The sequence below is a fragment of the Triturus cristatus genome, chromosome 4_1, assembly GCF_964204655.1.
Source record: "Triturus cristatus chromosome 4_1, aTriCri1.1, whole genome shotgun sequence".
NCBI classification, from domain to species: Eukaryota; Metazoa; Chordata; class Amphibia; order Caudata; family Salamandridae; genus Triturus; species Triturus cristatus.
This window is the reverse complement of record NC_140585.1, coordinates 630,419,464-630,444,997: the sequence shown is the minus strand read 5'-3', so window position 1 is coordinate 630,444,997 and position 25,534 is coordinate 630,419,464. Positions and strand designations below refer to the sequence as shown.

The 25,534-nt window shown below is 42.8% G+C and overlaps 1 protein-coding gene across 3 annotated transcripts in view; it reads left to right on the top strand.

Annotated features, from left to right (window-relative positions):
* Positions 1-25,534, top strand: part of NAV3 (neuron navigator 3) — a 1,112,283-nt gene that overhangs the window by 885,456 nt on the left and 201,293 nt on the right. For all 3 annotated transcript variants that reach the window (XM_085653004.1, XM_085653005.1, XM_085653006.1), the window contains exon 22: positions 8,010-8,087. In XM_085653004.1, coding sequence (XP_085509130.1) covers positions 8,010-8,087 — 78 coding nt within the window. The remainder of the gene's footprint in view (positions 1-8,009; positions 8,088-25,534) is intronic.

The following is a 25,534-nucleotide window of genomic DNA, read 5'->3' as shown; positions in this document are numbered from 1 at the left end:
TAAGCTAAATATTCTATTAAGTTGTTTGTGTGCATACAGTTACAGGCTGTAACTTTCTGAACACAAAACAACCTGTATTGCAGAGGACACTTGTAGTCTGAAGTTGGGGCTATGTGAGTCTACTTTCATGTATGCCTAAAGAAGCTCTCAATTGTTCTCACACCTGGTTTCGTTAGTATTCTATGTTTCTTAGGAGTGATGAGAAGAATCCGTCTGGAATGATGGTAGTGGCGAGTGTTAACATTGCAGTAATGTGCGATAATGTGCTGCATCGGTAAATAGTTATAAGGTCTCAAAGGCGAGACCGATTGCATTGCAAATGCTTGTTTAAAAAGCATGAGCTTCCTTAATCCAAAATAAGCACTTGTAATGCAAATGGGTCTGGATTATATCTAAAATACAAAAACAAAACTGCAAACTGCAGTGGACGGCAATCATGCAATGATATTGTACATAGCGTTCCAAACTGCCAACAAAGCTGCCTAGTATAGAATCAATTCACTGACCATCTTTTATTGGTAAAAACAATGCTTTACTATACAAGTTCCACTGTAAGATGACCACTCAGTTAACTTTGCAAAGGACACCCATATTTGAATGCTAAAGTGTATGGTGTTTTACTGTTGTACTGATCCAAGATGGCCAACATAGTGGTTCGAAACATGGTGACCATCTTGGAATAGTTAACCAATAATAGACTAAAGGCAAAACCATCACAAGACAGCCACACAGTTTAGAAATAGAGGCTACAAAGGATGCAGCACACTGCAGATGAAATGGGAAGCAAGTAAGCGGCCCATCAGGGCTGTCTGGGAAGCTGCAGGGTGATTTTAATTAATAGAGAAGAAACAATGAAATAAATGGTTGTCTATAGAGGTAAACATGGAAACCTAAAGGGCTGGCTACCAGCCCTGACGCTGCAGCACACTCATTTCCATGCAGATGTGCACATATGATCAGGCAAATTGCAGATACTCCTAGGTCAATGCAGCCAGCAGCAGAAATGTGGTAACTCATCACCCTATGCAGTATGCTGTCACCAGGGGTAGCAGAATGTGAATGACATTTTAGCACACAGAACAGAGCTAACTTAAATACACACTATGTATGAGTATGTATGGAGAGTTTTTTAAATATATATTTTCTTTGTAACAAGGACTTGGCAGCCAATTACACTTGCAAGGCTTTCTAAGAAGGTATAATAGGGATTTATCTCATTACCAATACTCTATCCCCATGTTTGGTCAAAAGAAGGAAATAACACCAAACTTGTTGCTTTCTGTCTAACAAAATGCCTGCCCACAGACAATAACAGTGTAATAATAATCTACCCCTAAAGGCCAATTGACTTTAGTACATGCTTTTTGCACTAAATAAATCACCTCCACTATCTTTGCATAACCTTTTGAAATGAACATATTCGTATTATGCGATCTGACATAACTTTTCCAAAGGCACCAAACAGGCCTATATTCTTTATTGTTGGATTGCCACCATCTACTATTCAGGCGTACTATATCAAGCATGAGCTTTCTCAGAAGGTAACCATAAAGCAAAGAGTCAGCAAAATTATAAAACATATAACATATACAATATACAACCTGTCTTCAAATGATCTAACAAGAGTTATCACGTTGTGAAGCTTCTACCTCAAAGCTTTATCTGAGGTGGTAACAAACTTCAAAACACTTCCTTAGTAACATACTCACTAGACTGTGTAGTATCCTGTATATGTATTTTTACTTCTCTCATGTTGCCTTCTCCCTAGCCACTCAGCCAGTGTGAATGTGCTGTGTAAAATGTTGGTGTGGTGATGATGAATGGAATGTTTGGGTTCCTGTGAGGGGAGGTGTGGCAGTTGTAGAATTGGTCTGAGCAGCAGGCAGGCTGCTCCTGGTGGGGCTGCCCTACATGAACTTTCCAACCTGTAACTAAAACTAAATACATTTACTTAAATTTAATCTCGGCTACTGGACTTCATCATTACATTTTGGTGACGTTTTATGGAAAAGAAACTCAGGGTGCTTTTACAGAATGAAGAACTTTTAAAGAAAACTAAAGAAGCTAAGAGTAAAGTGAGACACAATGCCCTGCAGCCTCTCAGCCCCACCAGTGGCCTCTACATCGGTCGGCCCCAGGCAGAGCATGTGTCTGTTTACATCCTAAGGAATCAACATGGTGTTTCTACTGCTCATGGTGACAAGGAAATGTATTTTCCATTGGTTCAAAGAAAGCAAAAGATTCAGCCTGCGTGTATCAAGTCATACTACTAAATCCTTTGCTAATCTAAATACAAAATCCATTGGAAATCTAACTGGCAGTGCATCTTATTCAGTCATGACACTGACTGGTTATGGGGTTCCACGGCGTAAAGAAAAGTGTCAAGACGACAGGCAGAGGAGTCATACACAGTGATTTACGAATTTATGTGACCAGTCAATTGATGTATTAATGTCATCTGTGAGTACTTGATTTGTTTTTTGCATTTCTGTGGTGCTGTTTTTTTGGGGCTTTCCATTGCCCTGTTATTCCAATGACAGGTTGGCGCCACCTTTACTTACTGTGTAAATGTCCACGTGGATGCCGCCGGGTTTGGTGGAGTCTCGGCTCGTGTCCTTGGCGTGGTGAGGTTCCCAATAGCAAGCATGTGGCTGATTCTCTGATTGGGTATGCATGCTGCACAAACATTTGGTGCACACACATGCCTAGAGCCACCCGGCGCCCCCTCACGTACATGCCACCATCTTTTGTGCTTTTCAGCGCTGCAGACTGCTTCCCCGCTATGTGAGGTGCTGATGAAGCTGCTGACTTCTGGAGTCGTTTAAGGTTGTGGCATATTTCTGCACCAACAAATAGATCACTGAAGCAACACTTGGACTTGCAATTGTAACCAAGTAAAGACTCTGAGTCCCTGTTTTGTGCATGGCTGCAGTGCTGCCAGAAGTACAAGGAGGAATCTTGGTGCTCTAGTTGGAGGAACATTGTCACTGGTAGAGGAGTCTCTCCCAGTAGCTGACATAACGGTCTACTTCCCCAGACAGTAGACTTGATGCTTTCGTTGCTTCGCTGGTTCAGAGAAGGATCAGCTTTATTACTAGTTTTCTGTGTTTTGTGGCTTTTCCTTACAGGGTTGGGTGGTGGAAGGACATCGGAACGGGGATCACCTCTTTTCTCACTGCGTCGTTCAGCTTGGGGTCATATTATCGCCTTGCTGTCTGGCTCTCTTGTTGTTCTGGATTCATGTCAGCTGAGAGTGCAACCTCCGGTACTTTGCTTTTCTGCACAGCCTGAGGAACTTTCACAACAGAGTGCTATCCAGAAAATGGTCCCAATAGACATTTCTTCACTGTGGGTGGTTTCTGCCAGAGTCATGTTGTCTGTGAGGACATGTTGTGCCAGGTCATCTAGTGCGTGTGTTGTCAAAGATATTCTTATCAGAGGTTATCTTCACTGTGTTCAGCCAAGATGTCTTATTTACAGTGTATGTGTAATTCCATAAGCAAGTTTTCCTGTGCATTGGTGTGCATTGTGGCATTTATTTTTTAGTTGAGGAATTTCCTTCTGGTGTGCATGATAGTTTCACCACGTTTTGGTATGGGTAATTTTATCCTCTCGAGGGCTAGGTTCTCAGAGTCACAACGTACTGTATGTTTTTCTTGTAGTGTGATTTTTTTTCACAGTTTACACTACTTTGGTATGTTGACATTTTACAATTCATCTTACGCTACATTGTTACATTGAAATTTATGTTTCCCTTATACTTGGGATTGCGTTATGGGGGGATTTGCCCATTTTCAAAGTGTAGTTTGTGTACCCTTACAGGAGGGATGGAATTGGTTAAAAGCCCCATTTCTACAATTTACACTTTAGACCCTTGCATGTGGGGTGTCTAAATGGGTAATAGTCCCATTTCTTCCGATCATGTTTTATATCCTTACATTACGAATAGGTGCGATTGTGTGTTCGTTATATAACATTTTGTTTCTTCTAACATATGTTTACGAGTTTTACAAAGAAGAAGGATGTTTAATATCTTGTATTTTAATCTATGCATCTTCTTCATGTTCTCTTGTATATTTATCTGTGCATCTTCTTTATTTTCTCTTAATCTATGCATATTCTTTATTTTGTCAATTCTATATTGTGGTTCTTCATTGAGTATCTTTCTGTCTTCTTTATCTTTCGTAATGCTTTATTATGGTTTTTCAGGTTAACACTATATTCCTTCTTTCAGTTGTGTACTTTAGCATAATTTTCTTGTTTATGGGTTTTCTTGTCAATACTTTATTCTGTTTTGCAGTTTCATTTTTGTGTTATATAAAGGGGGAGGATATGTAGTAACCTATATATGTATTTATCCTTTTGTCTTGTTGCTTTCTCCCTAGCTGCTCAGCCAGTGTGACTGTGCTGCATGGAATGTTGGTGTGGTGATGATGAATGGAATGTTTGGGTGCCTGTAAGGTGAGGTGTGACAGTTGGAGTTTGAGCTGAGCAGCAGGCAGGCTGCTCCTGGTGGGGCTGCTCTACATGAATTTTCAAAACTGTAACTAAAACGAAATAAATCTACTTAAATTACATCTCAGCTACTGGCCTTCATCATTACAGACTGGTATAAAAATGCTGGTCTACAACCTTTAACACAGTGCAATAAATAAGTACCTATTGGCTTTAGTAAATGCTTTACAAATAAAATAATGCCTACTAACTGTATCATCGTTTTTCATAATAACTTGATCAGACCTATGACATCTAACATAACTGTTCCCAGAGAACTAATCAAGCCAATAGCTTTTATCTTAGGCTTATTGCTATAATTAACATGTAGTCCATTTTTGTTGCCAGATATCAGGCACATTACCATTATATTATAAATATATACAAAATTACAGTTAACAAAAATATACAACCCCTTTGAAAAAAAGGGCCCAAAAAGGATAATGGAACTGCAAATCTTGAACTCCATCTGTGTGTCAGAGAATGAAACCAGCACCTAAATACTTGACAACTACATTAAAATATGAGATTCTATGTAATAAAAAAATCTGTCTACAGTCTTTAAAACAGTGTAATGACAATACACACTTAAAGGCATATTGACTTCAACCAACATTTTTATTAAATTGGCTTACAGCATTTTTTCAAAGGTTTTATTTCAAACATATCAAACCTATGCCATCTGATAAAAATATTCCCAGATAATCAATCAGTCATGTAGCCTTTACCATTGGCTTGTCTCTTTAACTAACTCAGGACTATTGCATTCTGCTTAAACTTTCCCACAAAGCAACCCTCCGGCATAAAGTCAGAAAATTGTAAAGATGTACACATTTACCTTGATCAGTCTGTGGCCTGTTACCATAACCTTCTCCGTCCTGTTTGATTGAGCATAAGCTTGACAATATCACAAAAAGTGCAATTCTGATTCACTTCATGCAGATCGCTTAAGTGCAAGCATACAACATCTGCCCACTCCAATTCTTTACTAATGGAAATCAACATTTGGGCTCTCCGAAATCATAAAATTACAAATATGTATAAAAGTACAATTGGCAAAACAATTTGCGACCCATCCTAAACTATATAGCAAGGCTTGTCAAAGTGTAAATCTTCTACCCCAGAGGTTTGTCACACAGAGAAATCAAACTCCTTGTCTACTATGGTAATATGTCAGATTTCCTGTCATAAAATACTTGTCTATCAACTTTTACGTGGTATATCGACAATCCACCAATAAAGGCTAACTGGCTTTAACATAGGTTTTGCACAATAAATATGTCAGGCTTTTTGCCTTTTTCGCATATTTTCTTAATAAACAGTGCATGCTTGTAGCCTTTATCCAAGGCTTGCCACCATGAGCAGTTCGGGCCCTCAGTATGAAGTAAAAGCATTCACACAAGGCAAAAAGTTTACCCAAAGACTGTTTTTCAACAGAAGCACACAACTTCTCCCTAATCAAAATTTGTTCTCGAGTAAAGCAACATTTGGAGAGAGACAAAGCCCCTGTCTCAGTAGTGGTTAATATAGCTCTTTGGATTGGTGGATTGGCTTGCTATTCCCACTGGGCCATGGTGAAGAATGACAGGAGACTGTCTTGATTCACAGCAGGGAGTAGTGTATGATTGGTCACGATTGTTAACGAGAACCCAAGAAAAAGGTGAACACAATTAAAGAGCAATGCACAACGATCCATTTTCTATGAGTGAGAGAGATCTTCATTTACTTATACAGTACAGTTGACAGAGGAAGTTCTCCTAATCTCCCATTGAGAATATCATCTGGGTTTGGCACATAGACACAAAAGTAAACAATGAAAACATTTTAACATATTTTAATCTGCACCATATATTCAGAACCATTTTACTGGAAATAGTGATGGCTGAATTGATCATTTAAAGGAATGCTGAAATTTAAGTGTACACAAAGTCAAAAAAAATCTGCATATATTTATATTTGGGGTACACACAGGTGGCGAAAGCAGTGCTTAATTTGTGAAATGTCAGGACCCTTCTCAGAAAGCCACTGCATCCTGCACCACTGATTGCCACTGTCATTGCTGCCAATAACAGCACCAGTACAACTGCTGACCATCGCAATGCTGCAAGTGTAACATTTCAGACTATTCAAAGCCACCCAAAACTATAAAAATGGCGTGGAATAGTCAGAATCTTCATTCTTAGTGTATATTAAATTGTTTTTGGTTTTGTGCTCATCGCAAAATTAGACAGACATCGCGACCATGTGGTGGACTGGCATTAGTTCCATTGTTCAGAATTAAGTACGAGGGCCAACCGCCGGAAACCACCGGCTCAAATTAAGTACTGGGTGCTAGGCTTCTCCAGGTAGTGCGCTGAACAGATGGGGGCAGGAGACTAAATCATTTAATCATATATTGCATACTTCAGGTAGCTTGATAAAACTGGTGTGGCATTAATTATCTCTTAAAACTGAGGCCTTTCAGTTTCAAAAGGCATTAAAAGACAGCATTGCGGACATGAAAAACAGGGTTTCCTAAACTCCCGTAGATTACAAAAAAAACTGTAGCCTTATGGCACACCAAGCCTGTGGTGCTTTTTCCATATGGGATTTTAACGACGGTGCTGCTGAGGGTTTGTAGAGTCATGTATATAATTCAACACTTCGTCAGTGGTAGTAAACGCTATATAAATGCAATTTAAATATAATGACATGTTTCATATATCCAAATTCTCACAGTTAAACTGCGAAGTTGGTACGTCAATAGCATGCATTTTTCAATGCCTTTCAAGTTTACAAATGTTCTCCATCCTAAACTTCATCAGTTCCCTGTCTTGTGGCAATTTTTCAAAAATGTATATTACATCAGAATACGCGATTTGCTCCTTGAAAATTCACATTTTCAGACAACAACTTATATTTTGTTCTCAGTGTGCTTTTTCTTTATCTTTATATATTTTCAAGCTAAACCAGCATCACTAACTCAAGCTGAGCTTCATGATTCATCATTCTCCCCAGAGCATACCTGGTCTGATCAAGAAACCTCCTTTGCGAACACTTTTATTTTATTCCCTGTAACTAGCATGAACTTCTCATTAAGAAATATTCACATAAAGCAAGTATTCACAGATATATAGGTGTTTTGGAGACATTGCTCAATTTATGTTTATAAGCAGCTTTTTCACTGGGTAGTAATTAGTAAATCAGAAAAGATAGCTTTGGCATGATTAAGTCACCCATAAATAAAGTGTGATATACAGACAATATCACTTAACTGACATATTTGAGCACCTACAAGGACATTTGTGTACATGAAATTCTAACAAGCACTTAAAAAGCTGCAGACACTATATTCATGGGTAAGTCTCCATTATCCATGGTTTACACAATGTCAGCCATAGAGAATTATGGTTGACCATACTTGATGCTTCACGTTTAACTGGGACGGTTCTGATTGAAAATGTTGAGTCACTAATTGGAAAATGAGATAGTGAAGCTTTCACCAAACTTTTTTGTTTTCTTACCCTCCATTCTAGCAAATTTTAAAGCTACGAAGAGAGCTGGTTGCCTCACAAGAAAAAGTTGCCACCCTCACATCCCAGCTTTCTGCAAATGTGAGTAATTGACACAGTGTTCAATATGAAATTATGCAAATCTTTGGTAACCCATTCAACCATGTACTGTATGTTTTTATTTGTAACCCAGACAAATAATGAATGTACGTACATTTTAAATATTGAGTGTCTTTAATAAACGTTGGCCTGTTTCGTGAAAAGATGCCATCTATTTATCTAGACATGACCAACAGACCTACTACTGAATCCTCCTGTTCAATTAAAGCCTGCCATTATAATGCTAATGATTTTTTAAGTGGGTATAAATGCATATTTCTATAAATTACTGCATGCAAGACAGATGTAGTGCAATTATTTTGAGACCGTTACACACACCTGAGTCATAATAACATTATATTCTATGTTGTTCTACAGAATTGCATTTTCCCTGTATAGACTAGTGTTGTCAAATTGTAATCTATTGTATGGCCATTATACCGGATATTAAAATCGATTAAATACAATAAATATATAATAAGTATCCACGGATAATGAGTGGCAAAAGTATAATATCCAATCCCGTAAACTGGCTATAGTAGAAATCAGCTGAGCTGAGGGAAAACAGAGAGCAGTTCTTTTGTTGACGGTCTCTGGGACATGAAAATCTTTCCATTCATCTCCAATCCTCTTTAAAAAGTATGTGACCTAAGATAACTAAAATATTCACCTTTGAGAAAGTGAAATGCTTACACTAACTATTACATCAGGAAGCATTTTGGTAATTACAAATAAGTCAGGTCAATGTGACCAGTGCTGTATCATATATACTGATCTTGAAACATGCTTCCATTACATAACCATTGATGGTCTTCCAACCTTTACTGAAGAAAGAACTTCAGTTCACAATTTGGTAAGAAAGCCACTTAAGTATTGTGAACCTCCAATTTTGACTTCTCTATTATGAGATATCTGTTTCATTATTTTCTTCTACAGAAAATACACTGAAACCCCCTAAATATAGAATGTCTGAAATTGTCAGTGCTCTGTGTAATATATTTTTGAAAGCACGATTTTGGTTCTGTGTCAAAAGCACCCATTCTTTGAAGACACATATGTGAGTGCTGACTTTAATGACGTTGACCGTTTTTTAGGATTATATTACATTTTTGCCATGGTTTTGCAATTACCTGGGACTTTGGCGATAGGAAAAAAGTGGATTCTCCATATCTAGTCACTTCATCTATTCAGGAAAATGTTACAGCAAATGTACTGGTCACAAGATTCGCTCTTCCAATGGTTGATTATTTATGCTTATCAGTTCTTTTAAGGAGCACCAGTGCTAAAATGAAACGATATTCTCCTAGTACCATAAATTATCACATTTTGCTCTATTGGTCCTCCATGTCAGTAACAATAGATAAATGAGCTTCCTTTGGAGATCTGATGGTAGTCTGGTATTCGTCTCTCTTGGAATTTTTAAAACAATGACCCACAGCAGGGCTTAAACTCAATTCCATTGAGCACAAGCAAAAAAAAGATAAGAAGGATAAAGATGAAATTCTGCTCAGACCCAAGAGCCTGGAGGAGCGTGGTTCTTCATTTCTCCAAAGCAGGCAGCAGTAACATGCATCACTGAGCATACTGCTCTGAACACATCTATTGGAAGCAGAGTACAGGAATGTATGATGTCCTTAACATCTACTAATAAACAGATGATGATTAATCTGTAAAGTGTGAATATCTCCTACATACTTGGTGTCTGTGTTGCCATTCCTATGGAAAGGCTTGTGCTCCCTTTACAGCCTGCTGTAAACTCATATTAGCAATGACAATTGAAAGAATGCTAGCTGTGTTGAGTAAAGTAAAGGGGACTGTGGTCAGGGCAGATGGCCAGGGGACAGATCCAATTCATTTGGGTGTAACAAGAGGAAACCTTATGTTAATCTATTCAAATGATCAAGAGCAAATGATGTGTGACTGAAGATAGAAGAGCAGGTCAAAACGAATCCGTTGTTGATAACTATTTGTCATGAGTATGATAACTCAATGACAGTGTGGGTTTAGGACAGAATAACCGACTCATTTGTATAATGATCTACATCTCTCTATTCCTTCCACACCGGTGGTTATACTGAGTGGTTAAGTTCCACAGCACCAAACAGTTTCCATGTCCATTCCTTTTTTAATCTTTATGAATTAAAAGAATATTTTAGTACGTGATATCAAACTACATCAAAAGAACTGTATCTATTTCCTTCCCATTGAAAGTCAGGATGGTACCCTCAGAAGCTCATTGACACTTCCTTTATCGTTAAACATAACATTTATGGACTGCCTATTTAAAAGAAAGAGGATATATGGCCAAGCTTTAAGTGATGGAATATTACCAAGAGGAACCACAAAAAATTGTGTTTTCTCTGCATTTTATAAATGCTCGTAAAGTAGTTGCAGAAGGACAGATCCTAGATACTAGCAAGCAAAAAACACATTTCTAAGAGTTGAAAATACTCAGGCTTTGGTTTCATAATGAGTACATTAATATTATTTTATAATAGGCATACGTTATGAGCAGGTCCTTGTGCCAACTCCCCCTGTGACAGTCCTCTTGTTCAGCTTGCCCACAGTCCACTCCCCTCTGCTGGTGGTCTCCATTTGTGCCTCCTCTGTTTGTTTCTTCCCTTTTTCTCCTTTTTCTGCCTTCTGTTTTGCCTTTTCTGCTAGTTTTTCTGCCCTCTGTTTTGCTTTTTTTTTGCTCGTTTCTTCTCTCTTCTTGCCATTTTCCTCCTCCAGCCATTTCCATTCTCCCGACACCCTGCGACCACCATACCCCCTGGACCTACTTAATGGAGGCCACAGGGCGACCCCATCGAGCAGGTCCTCGTGCCAGCCCCCCTAGACAGTTCTCCTCACCAGCTTGCCTGCAGTCTGCCTGCTACTCTCTGTTTGTGCCTTCTCTGCTTGTTTCTTGCTCGCTTTTGCCTTTTCCTGCTCACTTCCTGCCCTCTGTTTTGCCTTTCCTACTCATTTTTTTGTGCTCTATATTGCCTTATTCTGTTCTCTGTTTTGCCTTTTTCTGTTTTTCTTCCCTCCTCCCGCCGTTTTCCTCCTCCCCCCACCAGCACCTCTCCCTCCCCCCAGGACCTACATTATGGAGGCTGCAGCACAACCTCATTGAACAGATCCTCTTTCCGGGTCCCCCTGTGACAATTCTCCTGTCCAACTTGCCCGCAGTCCATTAACCTCTGCTGCCTGTTGTTCCTGCTGCCATATGTCTATGCCTCCTCTGCTCATCTCTCGCTCTTTTTTGCTTTGCTGCTAGTTTTTCGGACTTTTTTTCAGCCCTCTGTTTTGCCTTTTTCTGCTTGTTTCTTCCCTCGTCCCACCATTTCCCTCCTCCCGCTACCCAGTGCTCCTCCTGCTACCCAGCACCCCTCCCTCCCCCAGAACCTACTTAATGGAGGTCGCAGCCCGACCCCATTGAACAGGTCCTCATGCCGGCTCCCCCTGGGGCAGTTCTCCTGTCCAGCTTGCACGCAGACTGCTATCCTCTGCTGCCCTCTGTTTGTGCCTCCTCTGCTCATTTCTTGAACTGTTTTGCCTTTCATGCTAGTTTTTCTGCCCTCTGTTTTGCTTTTTTCTGCTTGTTTTTCTGCATCTGTTTGACCTTTTCTGCCCTCTGTGTTGTTTTTAATAACAAATTTTATTGAATTTAGTGATACATATCGGGCGGTGCCCATAACAGATATTACGGATACAATTTAAATGAGATAGTACCAGTTATATCCAAACAACAAATTAGCCTGTGAACATACAAGCCCAGTAACTATTACTTGGTACAGTTTACTATGTGCGTCACTGTATGTAGTATGTCTATGTGTGTGTGTGAAGATGACAGAACGACTCATGTTTATATATGGTCCTGGATAGATGTGATTACCGGATTTATAGAGGGTCTGATGGTGGTGGGGGGCAAGTTTATGCCACGATACATCTCCCAACAGGACCATATTTTCCTATGCTTCTGTGGGCAACCTCACGCCTGATATACCACAATTTCTGGCCCCCATAAATCAGTCCATAGCCACCCTCCACCCACCCATTTTTGGCGGGGAGGTCCCCTTCCATGCCTTGAAAATGTCCCATTTGGCAAGTGTGAGGCTCAAAAATAGTAAGTGTTGTTTGTAGTGGTTCTCACCTATCCCCTCTGTACTATGGAGTAAGAAAAGCTTAGGGTCAAACGGGAGATTCCTGGACAAGACCCGACGATATTTTATGCCAAAACGGCTGCAATGCCCCACAGCTCCAAACCGTATGAAAGAAGGTCCCCTCTGAATTACCACATCTAAGGCACGTAGGGAACTGGATGACACCCATCCACCAGAGGCAGGAGCGGGTGAAGTATTCTAGAGGCGGGAGCGGGTGAAGTATGCTCGGTGGAGATATTTAAACTGGATAAGGCGATAGCGTGTGGCAATAGTGGCTCCACGAACACTTGCCAGGGCCTCTGTCCAGTAGTTGTCTGTAATGTCGGGCAAGTCCGCTTCCCATGCCTAGGTTTTGTGTAATGTGGTTTGTGTGTGGGTGGCCAGTGTCGGCTAGATCTACAGAATCTTAAGGGCCCCCAGATCACCCATTAGTAAGCGCCCCTAAAGGGGGTGAATTCCGGTAGGTCACTCAGTGAACGAATTAGAGGAGTCAGAGCATGTCTCAAATGCAAGTATTTGAAGAACTGTGTCAAGGGCAGCTGAAATTCTATTTGCAGTTACTGTAACGATTTGAGGGTGGATACCTGCATAATGTCACGCAAAGTAGAAATTCCGAAGAGGATGTATGGAATCCTGGGAGTTCCGCAGCGGGATGTAGGTAAGTGCCCTGCCACAGAGGGGTGATCTGCGTCAGGTGCCCATTCCAGCCCATTTTCTTGACGATGTAACACTAGAGCTGGATGACAGTTCTACTAGCTGGAGGCCCAAAAATTAGATATATGTGGCTGTAAAGGAGGTTCAGGAGGGGGTTCCCTCTGTCGTAAGATGCTCCATGGCATATGCTGTGTCAGCGTGTGAGCTGTACCACCATTCATTGATGATCAACAGGTGGGATGCTGCATAGTAGGCGAATATGTTGGCCGCTGTGATCTTGCCACAGTATGTCGACTGTGTACAAGTTTGCAGTGCTACTCGGACAATGCCCCTTCTCCACAAAAAATTATTCAGAAATGCATTTGCTTGGGCGAACCATGGGCGTGGAATATTGTATCATAAATTTTGTAGCCATCTTAAAAATTGCGGAACACTTGTATAGGGACAGCGGTAGGGGGGACCATGACTTTGTCTCCTCTCAGATGCCAGAAAGCAGCAGAGTAATATTATGTGCCCAACATATCGTGGGACACGGCGAGATAAAAACTCCTAGGTATTTGAAGCCCTCCGTTGCATGAGATAACTGCGCGGCCCAGGAGCCTCGCCCCTGATCACCGCATACAGGAAATAACACTGACTTCTTTGGATTGGCTCCAAGGCCAGAGGTCTCCCCAAAACACCTTCTGCCCTCTGTTTTGCCTTTCCTGCTCGTTTTTCTGTTTCTGCTTCTTCTACTCGTTTTTCTGCCCTCTGTTTTGCCTTTCTTTTATCTCATTTTTCTGCCCTCTGTTTTGCTATTTTCTGCCCGTTTCTTCCCTCTTCCTACCGTTTCCTCAAGACCTGCCTTTTCAATGGAGACCTGGCATCCCAGCCAGCTACTCCCGAGTGTGACAGTGTTGTACTCTACAAATCCTGATTGATTGAACTTGTGTACCTATCAGAATACATCTTCTGAGTTCCCAGATTTTTCTCAGTGGGCCAGGAATATCAATACAATAGAACCTTTTGTAGTCGCTAATCAAGGCAGAGGATTTCCAGAAGTGTCCCACAGTTGTTGCTGTAAAACACGACCTCCTAACGATTCTTGTATGATGGTATCCACTTGCTTGATTTATCATGATTGTAACAACTGAATAGGCCCTATTCATCTTAATTCTTTTTTTAACCTATATGTATTTTATGTTGCACTGAAACTGCCACGTTGGGTTTACAGTTTCAGGGTGAAATTTAAATTTGGACATGGCTTTGTCTACCCAATATATATATGGGTGATTATCTTTTAGCATGCCACATATTTATGACAAAGCCAAAGATGAGAATATCATAAACCAGCTTTGTTCTGTATGAGTACAGCAGAAGGATCCTCAAGTTGAGCAGTTTTAGAATCATCCAGACATCCCTTTAGCTGCATTTTGTCTGATCTAAAAATCCAACATCAAAGGCAATGGAAAATTGAAAGTGAACCATGTACTGTACTTCTGTAGAGCATCTTATAAGAGTAGAGAATGCGCAAATGAATTGAACTGGTTTCTAATTGCTCTGTACATGTAGGGTAAAACCATGTTTCCCCCGTAAATATTTATCAACTTGAATCTTCCCCAGAATGTATACCTTATAACCATAAACAGAAATCCTCACTGTGTAAAATAAATTCAGTTGTCAATAGTAGGTGTACAAATACTAGATACTAGATATTAGAGTTTCTTAAAGAATGATTAAGTGAGCAACTGTTCTTTAAATACCTTTCCTATCTTGTTGGTTCTTCACAAAATTAATTTCAACATCAAAAGGCACCACTCGTGTTCTCTATCCCAACCTGGATATCTATCTTTCATTATCTAGATCTAGCCAGATTCACAATTCTTCAGATTTATCGTAAGCTAAAATATTCTTTACGACTCAGTGCAGGTTATTAACCCTTGTTCTGAAGTATAAGGTAGTTTCTAGAGAGCTATTGCTTTCTGTATGCAGTTATGAAGTCACACAGGTGGCATAAAATTCTACAAAGCACAACAAGTGACAATACATTTCGCAGGCTCCACGTTAAATAGGGCATACGAGAATCAATTTCACATTATCACTAACTTCCAATGAGTTGTCACTTTCTTGCAAGTAGCCACCTATTCAAAGATAATTAGAATACTGTATTTCCATGGACAAATTCATATTCTCCTTCTATTAAAGTATGTGATTTGGCTTTATTGGGGCCATTTTAAAAACTATCCCTTTAATCCCCTATGTTATTTTGTATTGGAACCAGTGTATTGGAAGACACATTTCTTAAAATTCCATTATTTATTCAGAGAATCTTTAAAATTGTGCGCCATACTTGACATTTTCTTTTATTCTGAGGCCTGAGCCTTATTTCAAGTCAGGATGAGCACAAATTAGGCATGCAAAGTGTAGGATCTAAAATTCAATCTTGGAAGAATACAGGGGATTGATCTCAGTTAGTTTTCAGCAACACTAAGATAGTTTGGTAATATTTATATGCCTCATTTTCAATGATCATTGTTGGCTTCTGGCATTTCTAATAACTATAATGTCAAAGAAGTGAGACTATCAGTGGCAAAATTCGGTTAGAAGAGAAAGTAGAGGCTTTAAGCACTTTAACATATTTAATCAACAACCTATATTCATCTATACTTAAGCAAAGGTCAGTCAAAGGCCTTGTGAGAAAATATATGGAATGTAAGCTATGGCACACATGGGATCCTTTAGAAAAATGTTCAATGTGCATGCCTGTGCAGCATAACCAATCATCATCTAAAATGGCTCTTTGCACACCTGTAGCAAGGACGCCATCAGAAAAAAAGAAAAGAAGTGTAAAAATGAAAAAATAAGTAATGGGCACAATATCACTGTATCTTTTAGGGCTTCCTGAACCCTACTCTAATTAAGGAAAGAGTTGAAGATGCACCTCTTTAAAGCACACTGCATTACGTTGCAGTACACTTCTACTTCCACAATCCAGCTACCTCTTCAATACTTAGGTATATTATCTTTGACTTTGACCCTGTAGAGTACTCAGCTGCCTTTTGGCTAGTTTCACATTATACAAATGCTGCATACATACTTGCATACATGGGATAGAACTGAGCAATTAAAAAATAAATCTGCTTCTGCCACAAATAGGTATTACACTACATATATTTTGAGCAGGAAATAGAACAGTATCATTGTGTAATGTATACCAGTGACCTTAAGCATTCTTCCCATCAGAGAAATTTAGACATAACTTAACACAGCATAACATTTACCTTGAGAGAAAAAGACACCAGTTTCTCTCAGGTTTAGTAAGCTATGTGTACCTTATGAGTTTCAGAGTTCTATTTGAAAGTCCTATTATAGATATGTAACTACTTAATGAAAACAAAAAATAGCCAATAAATCTAATACAACACCTAGCCTTTTTGTAATTAATATATAATTACTAAAGGTTATCTTTCTTTCTCATCTTCTTATCTAAAGCCATTAGACAGAATTGTACTTCTTGGTCACCAGTAGAAGAATTGTACCTACTTCTTTAAATTTAGTCATCAGTGTTTTAAAGAAATTAATTTTTAAAGTACTTATTTTTCCTTTTAATATTTTTTCTTTTCAATGTTCTGTCTCTCTAATGTGACTATTCTGTGTTACAAGCCTGTTCAACATTTTTTGTGGGGCTCTGTCCAACTGGCTCCTAAATATAGATTTAAAAAAGCATCTCCTGGAGAAAGAAAAAATGAGGGCTCAAGAATCTGGAGCCATGTAGTGGTATAAGCATGTTCACCGCTCTCTTCTTTAGAAAGCAGGCAGCCTTGCTTTACAATCTATAAATTAATGTTCTGCCCTAAAATAAGGTTGTTCAAAAACAATATAAAACTGTGAGCTCTATAAAAAAAACATGGTTGTAAATCTCACTACTTGCACTTCATTAACTTCTCGAATATAAAAACACAATTAATTACAGACATACAATATTTCCATTTGTCTATTCACCTGGTCTACACTTCATGAGTGTTAGACCTGAGATTCTTTGTTTGGGAGTAGCCCAAACGTTTTGTCTTCACTCCTGCTTTGCTTTTTTTTTGTTGGCAGCAGTACATTATACTAACAGTAACCAGCACTAAAGTGCTTGTGCTTTCTCCTTCAAACAAGGTAAAACTGGCCTACACCTAATGAGCACATTTAATTTTCTTGTAAGTCCCTAGTAAATGATCTTAACTGTGCATTAAATGCTTCTTGTGGGCCTGCAGCACTTATTATGCCACCACTAAAGTAGCCTTTTAAAACATGACTCCAGCCACAGTAACCTTTAGCGCTGTTTTAAACTGCTATTTCAACCTGGCAAAATATTGTGCTGGGCATAAACGTTCCTTTTTAATACATATACATCACCTCTGAGGTAGGCCCTAAAGGCTCAAAGGGCAGGGTGCATTGTATTTCAAAAGTGGGACATGTGTACTTAGGTATTACATGTCCTGGCTGTGAAAAACTCCTGAATTAGTTTTGCACTGTTGTGAGACCTAGCTCTCGCCAGTGACTAACACTGGGTTACCATATTGCATTTAATAGGTGGTAACTTTAGATTGGGAACAGATAGAAATATGCTGTTTCCACTCAAATTAATAGTAACTTCATTCCTCTATAATGGTGGAGATGGATTTCAAGTTGCAGTTCTGAAATTGCCATTTTTAGAAAGTAGGCATTTTCTTCTCCTAACCATTTGTGCCTAATGCCAGCATACTGAGTCAAATTAATGTAAATGTCTCTGTGGTTGGGGTTTGTGTATTTCTGTCAGACTGTGACACAAAGAGGGCTTAGTTGTGGACAGGGTGGGCCATCCTAGCAAGATGGCTGGGAGAAGCTGCACCCAGCCCAAATGGCTCTGCCTCACATACACACAAAGAAATCTGACACCAGAACTGCCTGCCTTTTGTCACCCCTCGACAGTTTGAAGCCTTGACAGGAAGAGGATGACATTTCCATAATCAGAATTGATTGTAATATAGGGAATCCCCCCACATCAAAGGCTGACACCAGGTGCACATACTAGACCTACAGAGCCACTTTTCAGAACACTCCTGGAGTTGTAGACGGGTGGGATGCTGCATAGTGGGCGAAAGACTGCTGTGCTACTTGAGGACTGACCTGCTGCTTGATGACCGCCTTTCTGTCTGAGACCAAAGAATTAACCTGCTCACCTTCATCCCAGACTAACCTGCGTGACTCCAAGGGTCAGTTGGCTAACCTTGTGTTTGAGCTTTTGGGAAATGACATAAGCTCCAGAGGCCTCCCTGCAACTGCCTCTATGTCCTGCTGCAAATGGACATGCAACAGGATCTGCCTGAGCCCTGCTGGTCTGTGCTGGAGTGAATTCCAGCTCCCATAGAGGTACCCCCAGGTCTTTGATCCTTGGCTGGCATCAGCTTGAGCTCCTCTCAAGAAGAAAAGGTGAAATCCTGAAGTTTGGGTTCTTCGCAACTGCAAACGGGCCCCTTTGCATTGAGACTCTGCCATCTGTGACATCCGCCAAAACAAAGCTCCTGTAAGATCTGGACTTCACTCGCCAGCAACAATATCATGCAGTGACTGCCAGTGAGAAGCAGCAGCAATGACTGTCCACGACGACTGATCGGCTCTTTGCTTTACAGTGACAACAGCCTGTGGCGCCCTGCCTGCTCTTCGTGATACAGGACACTCTCCCTGCGCCTCATTGCTCTTCCTCCTTAAACTGAACTCTTTGCTCTGGACTTTTTTAAGGTTATTCTTTCAGCCAGGCTAGCCTATACCTGTATCTGATCCGTACTACATTGTGGTTGACTTCAACATGTGACTTTCTCCACGTCTAGCAGGATCAGATGGCCGTGAGTGGCGCTACTTGCTTTTATGTGCTATACTTACCTAAAACTTTGAAATTGAATATCTCTGGTTTTACTGAATGGATTTTTGTAGTTCTTCCGTCATTTTAGTTATTATAATTTACTCGATTTTTTCAAATTGGTTTGGTAGTTTTTTGTTCTATTTTCACATTATTACTGTTTGTGTACTACAAAAAATCTTTACACATTGCCTCTAAATTAATTCTAACTGGTGTGTGCCAAGTTATTGGCGAGTTAAGCACAGGCTACTTTAGTGAATTTTGTGGTTCACCCTGTCAATGATTGTGGTTACTGCCTTAGTGGGACTTCCACCCCCTTCAACGAATAACCCAATTTCATACAATGGCCCATTACTGATTGCCTGTAATTATTTAAAATATAGGATAAACAAGCAGTACATAGAGGAGCAGTGTTTCAGTAGTACTGCAACTCAGTCAACCTAGTTTTTCCTCCTTATAGTAATGCCACTGAAAGCACTCACTTGATCGACAATAGGCACATGTTGAGGATAAATGAGTGTGTAAGTTTGCTTGCCCTCTTTTTTATTTTATTGCGGATTAATACATGAATGCACTGAAATCTTAAAAAGTTCTATAATCCTGTTCCTGTGTGTTTTATGTTTTTCTGCTTTCCAAATCCACAATCTCTAAATAGGTGTCTTTTCAACAGCATTTGCTGTGCTTCCTTAGGAATACTACCACCCAAAACTAGTTCCACTACGTAATTTTTCAAGTTGTGCCATGCGCTGGTCATAGTATATCACCCCTAGTTGAATAACAGCTCACAATTGTCTTTTCAAAACACGTAAACATAGCACTTGCATTGGCAGGACAAAGGAATGGTCACTGAGAAACAAAACAGGCCAACTTTACAGAAGTATCTTGAGTGTAGCTTTTCATTGGAGTTCACCTGACTGTAGATACAATCTTTTGGTGCAAAATGTGACATACTTATAATTCTTAATTTATTTCTGTTCTGAATTAATAATACCAAAATATTGGCATTCAATTTATGTACATGTAAAGAAATGTAGAACTATTGTATTGCACCACAGGAATAGTGCAGTGGATGGAGGGCCAACAGCTTTTCCCTCAGATGGCACTGTCATGGACCACTCCCTTTTGTAAAATCAATTAGATAGAGAGAGCAAGCACACAGTCTGGACACAAATATTGGAAGAGTCTCACATGAACCACACGATTGACTTTCCACCAACCTTTTAAGGGTCTTAAAGGCTCCACAACAAGTAGAGGCTGTCCCTGAGTTTGTTTGTGTGTGTGATGTGGGGAATTGAACTGTTGGTGAGAGATTGAAGTAGGGCAGGTAGTGGCATCTGAAAGACTATTCAAATTGAGGTAGGACCCAGATTGTGTTAAATCAATCGTAGGAGTGATTTTATATGATTATTTGGGCCACTCGCACCGAGTTCCATTATCTTTTCCTATTGTTTCATGCACTACATTTGAGCTACAAAAATGACTGTCTCTCGGGGGCGTGGCTTGCAGCCGTGGAAGATGGCTGCCTTCTAACTGAGCTGTGCTAGCAGCTGGTGATTAAACCCACATATCCGGCATAATCCGTGCACCCTGCGAGCGCCTCAAGAGACCAAATGAAACGGGAGTGTGGCGGCAATCCGAGGTGGCAGGCGGTGGCTGTCTAGAGGGGCCATAGGCTCCGAAACAGCGAGCGGCGGTCTGCGGCAAAGCGCAGCTTAAATGGCGCCCGCCGTAGACCTGTGAGAGGTGACAGCCGATCCTTTCCCTATCGACTGCGGAGTGTGGCGGAGCCTAAGCGGACCTCCCCCTGGGGCAGCGCATGAGCTGAGAAGGCCAAGGAGAGGGCACCAATGGGGCGCTTGAGGATCCGGAGCCCGGGTACTGAGTGGCCCGGTTCGTGGACACCATTTGCTGCAGCGGTGCGGGGGAGACCTGGTTACTCCCGTGTCCCTTCTGGTGAAGGGTGCCGTATCTTTGTGGGGGTAAACATCCCACTGGTGGCGGCGGCTCCGGCCTGAGACATTGCACTGCCTGAAGCCACGAGTGAGACAGAGCTGGTGCGTGACACCACCCCCATTGGCGACTCGGGACAAAGAAATGTGGTGATTGCCAGCGGCTTGAACCGGAGACACTGTGAGGGTGCCTCGGCCTCCTGCGCTGCACCAGGGTCCAAAGAGAGTGGAGAGAGCGCCCCTCACCACAGGAGGGGCGCACGGAGTATAGACAGAACTTCCCCAGTTGCTTTGCCCAGTGTACTGGGCGCAGGCCCGGCGATTCATTGGCCCGCCCGAACTAATTCCAGGACCGAGACATGGAGGTACGCCCTCCTGGGGGGTGTCCTACGGTTGTGCGCACCTCTTCCTTGGGCCGCCGAGGGGTGCCCTGAGTCTGGCACGAAGTTGGGGATGTCACGGCCCATAGTGTGACACCAACACATCTGGTCCCAACTGCGACCTGGTGGTCTTGGGGGAGAGCCCGCGGGGCCGAGTACACTACATTTGCAAGCCATGACAGGGCCCTTCCTGCTGCAGGAGAACTGTTGCGACATCACCCATTCTCCGCCATGGGCCGAAATAAATCAGGAGGCCCTAGTCAGACTAATCAAATTGAAAAGTACACTGTTGCTATGGGTCGTAACGAAGGGGCGTTGGGTAGTGGCCAGCAGGACGACTCTGAAGACAGTGGCCCGGACCCCTCCCTGAAAGACAATATGAGGCCAACAGGGATTTCCGTGGTACCCTAGAGCCTAAGTTAGACTCTGTGACTGAAGAAGTGAACCTCCTACGAGCGGACTTCAAGAAAATGTCCGAAAAGGTAACCGCGGCCGGAACTGGAATTGGGGGCCTTCAGTCCAAAACCAAGAGGCTGGAAGAACAAGTTGCCACCCTAACGAAAAACCAAGCGGATATCTACGCCCGGCTGGAGGACCAGGAAGGACGAGCCCGGCGAAACAACATACGGGTGGTGGGGGTGCCGGAGGGGATGGAAGGGCCATCAACGGACTGGTTCATAGAGGACCTGGTGCTGAACCATTTGAAGCCCAAATACCTATCGAACCTTTTTTCAGTTGAGCGGGCTCACAGGGCCTTGGGGGCAAGCTCCAGCCTAGGGCTCCCCCCCGCACGATCATAGCCCGCATCCTGAATTTCAGAGATAGAGGCGCTAACCTACAGACGGCACGGGTACACAGAGATATCCAGCTTGAAAATGCCACCATTCGCTTCTTTCCAGACTTCACGCTTCAAGTCCAGCGTCAGCGGCGCTCCTTCGACAGGGTGAAGAAGGCCCTTAGAGACCAGGGAGTGAAGTATATGATGCTCTTTCCGGCCAGGCTCAAAATCATTGATGGAGGAAAAGTATATTTTTTTGACGTGCCAGAAGAGGCCAGTGACTGGTTGGAAGGTTAGCAAACTGTTGGTCGAAAGTGAGGACAGCAACGCCCGGCATCAAGCCGAAACGAGGAAGTCCCTGAGCTCGAAGAGGGCCGAACTACCAGCAGCCAGAGGCCTGAGCAGCTGACAGTTATGTGACTCTGAGACAGATAGAACTTGCTGGGCCTGACAGTTGCCTCTAGTGAGCCCCTCTTACAGGGCCTTAAATGCGGGGTGGTGGGCAGCGTGATGACGGGGCAGCTGGGAGGTGGGGGCTGGAGGGCCTACATTTGACTCTTACACTGCACGACTGGCGGTTGCTAATTGATATGTTTCTCCGGGGATTGGGGACTCAGACGGGCAGATACAAGGGGTTCTAACTTGATACTCATAGTGTGGGTATATACCTTTCATCAACACATATATAATTCTTCCTGCTGACTGCAAGTTCACAGTTCCTCACAAATGTTTTCTCTAGTTTTCTGGGGGTGGCAGGCACTCTACAAGTTTGTATGGTGAGAGGTTGGGGTCTCACCTGGCAGGGCGGCAGGGAGGAGAGAGTTGGGCTATTGGTTTGTTTTGCAATTTTGGGGTGAGGGGAAGTTTGCTCGAGACCACAATCTTCACCACTGCTTGGGAAACGATCCTGGGGATACAACAGGGACAGGGGCTCGCCTTAGAGAGTGGACATGGCTCTATGACGATAAGTGACCCTGCTAGGATACAGGTGTGAACCTGGAACGTCAATGGGCTTGGAAATAAAATTAAACGTACACTAGTATTACAACACCTAAAGAGGCACTCCCCGGATATATTCATGATCCAAGAATCACACCTGCGGGGGAATAGCTGTAAAGCCCTAGACCGTTTTGGCTATGAAATGGTAGCCCACTCGGGGTTCACCTCGGGGTCACAAGGAGTATGAATCCTAGTACGTAACACCAGAACCCCTGTTTGTTTCAGGCACATGGGTGGACGACGCAGGCTGTTTTGCTGCGGTGGCGGGTAGGTGGGAGTGGCGTCTATTGACATTTTGCTCATGTTATATACCTCCAGACCTACACTCCATATGCTTCCCGAAATTGAGTCCGTTTCTGATTAATCTACCCTCGGGAATACTTTTCATCGGTGGTGGCACAAACACATGAATCCAGAATTCGGCTGATCAACCTCCCAGTTGGGCAGACAAGGGGAAAGGGGTTTGACAGACTTCGTCACGGCTATGGGATTGTGCGACATGTGGCAGACACATAACCCCGCACTTAGGCAGTATACGTTCCACTTGACACGACACGGGTCCTTCTCCAGGATCGCTAACTTCTTTACTCAAAACGATCAAATGGGAGAATTCAGCGACACTAAACATATGGCCCGGGGGATCTCGGATCACTCCCCCATTAGTGCCACCCTGAGAGGCCCGGTTGTCACTAGGGCAACCTTCCCGAGGATAGATCCCTGGCACCTTTGGGATCCAACAATTGGGTGTAAACTGAGGGAGAGTTCCAAGTTGTACTTCAAAGAAAGCCAGGGATCAGTGGAGTTCCAAATTACTCTGTGGGAGGCATACAAGACAGTGCTGAGGGGTTTGGCCCAGTCGTTAATTGGGGCCCAGAAACAAGAGGAGTCCCTACAGATACGGCAGTAAGAGCAAGAAATTGAGCAGCTAGAAGGAGATTGTGCAGTGTCCCCTTCAGTGGACATCTGTCACAGACTGAAACTGAAACAAAAAGACCTTAGGGCCCTGGCTGAGGGGGGGGCACGGGCCTATGCGCTAGCCATACATCACTGGATTTATGACGTGGGAGACAAGGTGTTGAAATTACTAGCGTGGCTGGAACGCCGGGATAGGTATCGCTCGTGGGTGTCAGAGGTAAGAGATGCGGCGGGCTCGCTATGCTTGACAAACATGGATATAGCGGAGGCTTTTGCGGCGCATTTTGAGTGGGTGTACTCTCCAGTATGCACGAGAACCGAAAGGGACTGCGCAGAATTCCTACGGGACTTCGTGCTTCCCACGCTTTCAGATGAAATGATTGACCAGCTTGAGGCGGACATTACGGAAGAGGAGCTCGGCAATGCTCTAAATTCCCTGCAGTCTGGGAAAGCCGCTGGGCCAATTGGCTTCCAACTGAGATCTACAAAAGACAAGCCACGATTGTTACAGCTGCCATGCTTAGCATGCGTAAGGAGACGCTCGAGTCTGGGAGACTCCCCCCCCTGACCAGAGGGAGACCATGATTGTAGTAATCCACAAAGCAGGAAAGCCAGCGGATCAGTGCGCTTCGTACCGTCCGATATCTCTACTCAATGTGGAGGCAAAGGTAGTCGCCAAGGTCCTTGGTGGATTGGATGCTGTCTGTTATGGAGTTGGTACACATTGACCAGTCTGGGTTTATGCCCTGTAGAAGCACCCGCCATAACTTACGGCACCCGTATGGGGTGTTATACATGACCGAAGGCGTTGGGGAAACGCAGACGGCATTGATGGCGCTGGACGCCTCAATGGCCTTCGACAGCATCAAGTGGCTACATCTCTTCATGGTACTTCAGAGGTTGGGTTTCGGACCGACCTTCTGCAGTTGGGTACGGCTCCTCTACGAACAACCGACGGCCCAGGTGCGGGTTAACGGGGCGGAATCTAGGGCTTTTCCCCTGCGAAGGGGAATCAGGCAGGGATGCCCCCTGTCCTCCCTCCTCTTTGCACTCACATTGGAGCTGCTGGCCTACTGGATCAGGAGAGATCCCTCGTTCTGGGGCCTGGCGGCAACGGAGGAGTGGGAATAGCGTATATTCCTATACGCCGACGATATCATCTTATACTTGGCAAGACCATATTATTCGATAGCTCCAGTGATACACCTTTTCGAGCTGTTCGGCATCTACTCTGGTTACACCATCAACTGGTCAAAATGTGTGATTTTTCCTCTGTCGGGCTCTCCCCCCTCGGATCCTGTCTCGATGCTCGGCTCTGGTGGTTACTGAGGGGATTAAATACTTAGGAATCTGTTATGCAGGACAGGAAGAGTTTTTTGATAGAAATCTCGAGCCTCAGCTGGCTTGCCTGAGTGCCGATGTAAACGATTGGCGTACCCTTCCACTTTCTCTCTTGGGTAGCGGCTCTGTTTAAGATGCTTACACTGCCGAAACTCCTCTATGTTCTACAGAATACACTATATCCGGTCCCCACCAGCGTATTTAAGTGAATCTCACAGGTGGTGCGAACCTTGCTATGGGACGGGGGGTCCCCCCAGGATTGCGATGCACAAGTTACACAGGGGGGTATCCGATGGTGGGCTGGCGCTCCCAGATGTTAAATTATACTATTGGGCTTCCCAGCTGCAGGTGATCAATGACTGGGTGTACACTGATAGCAATGAACCTGCCTTTAGGGTGGCAAGAATGGTTAGCCACGGGGCA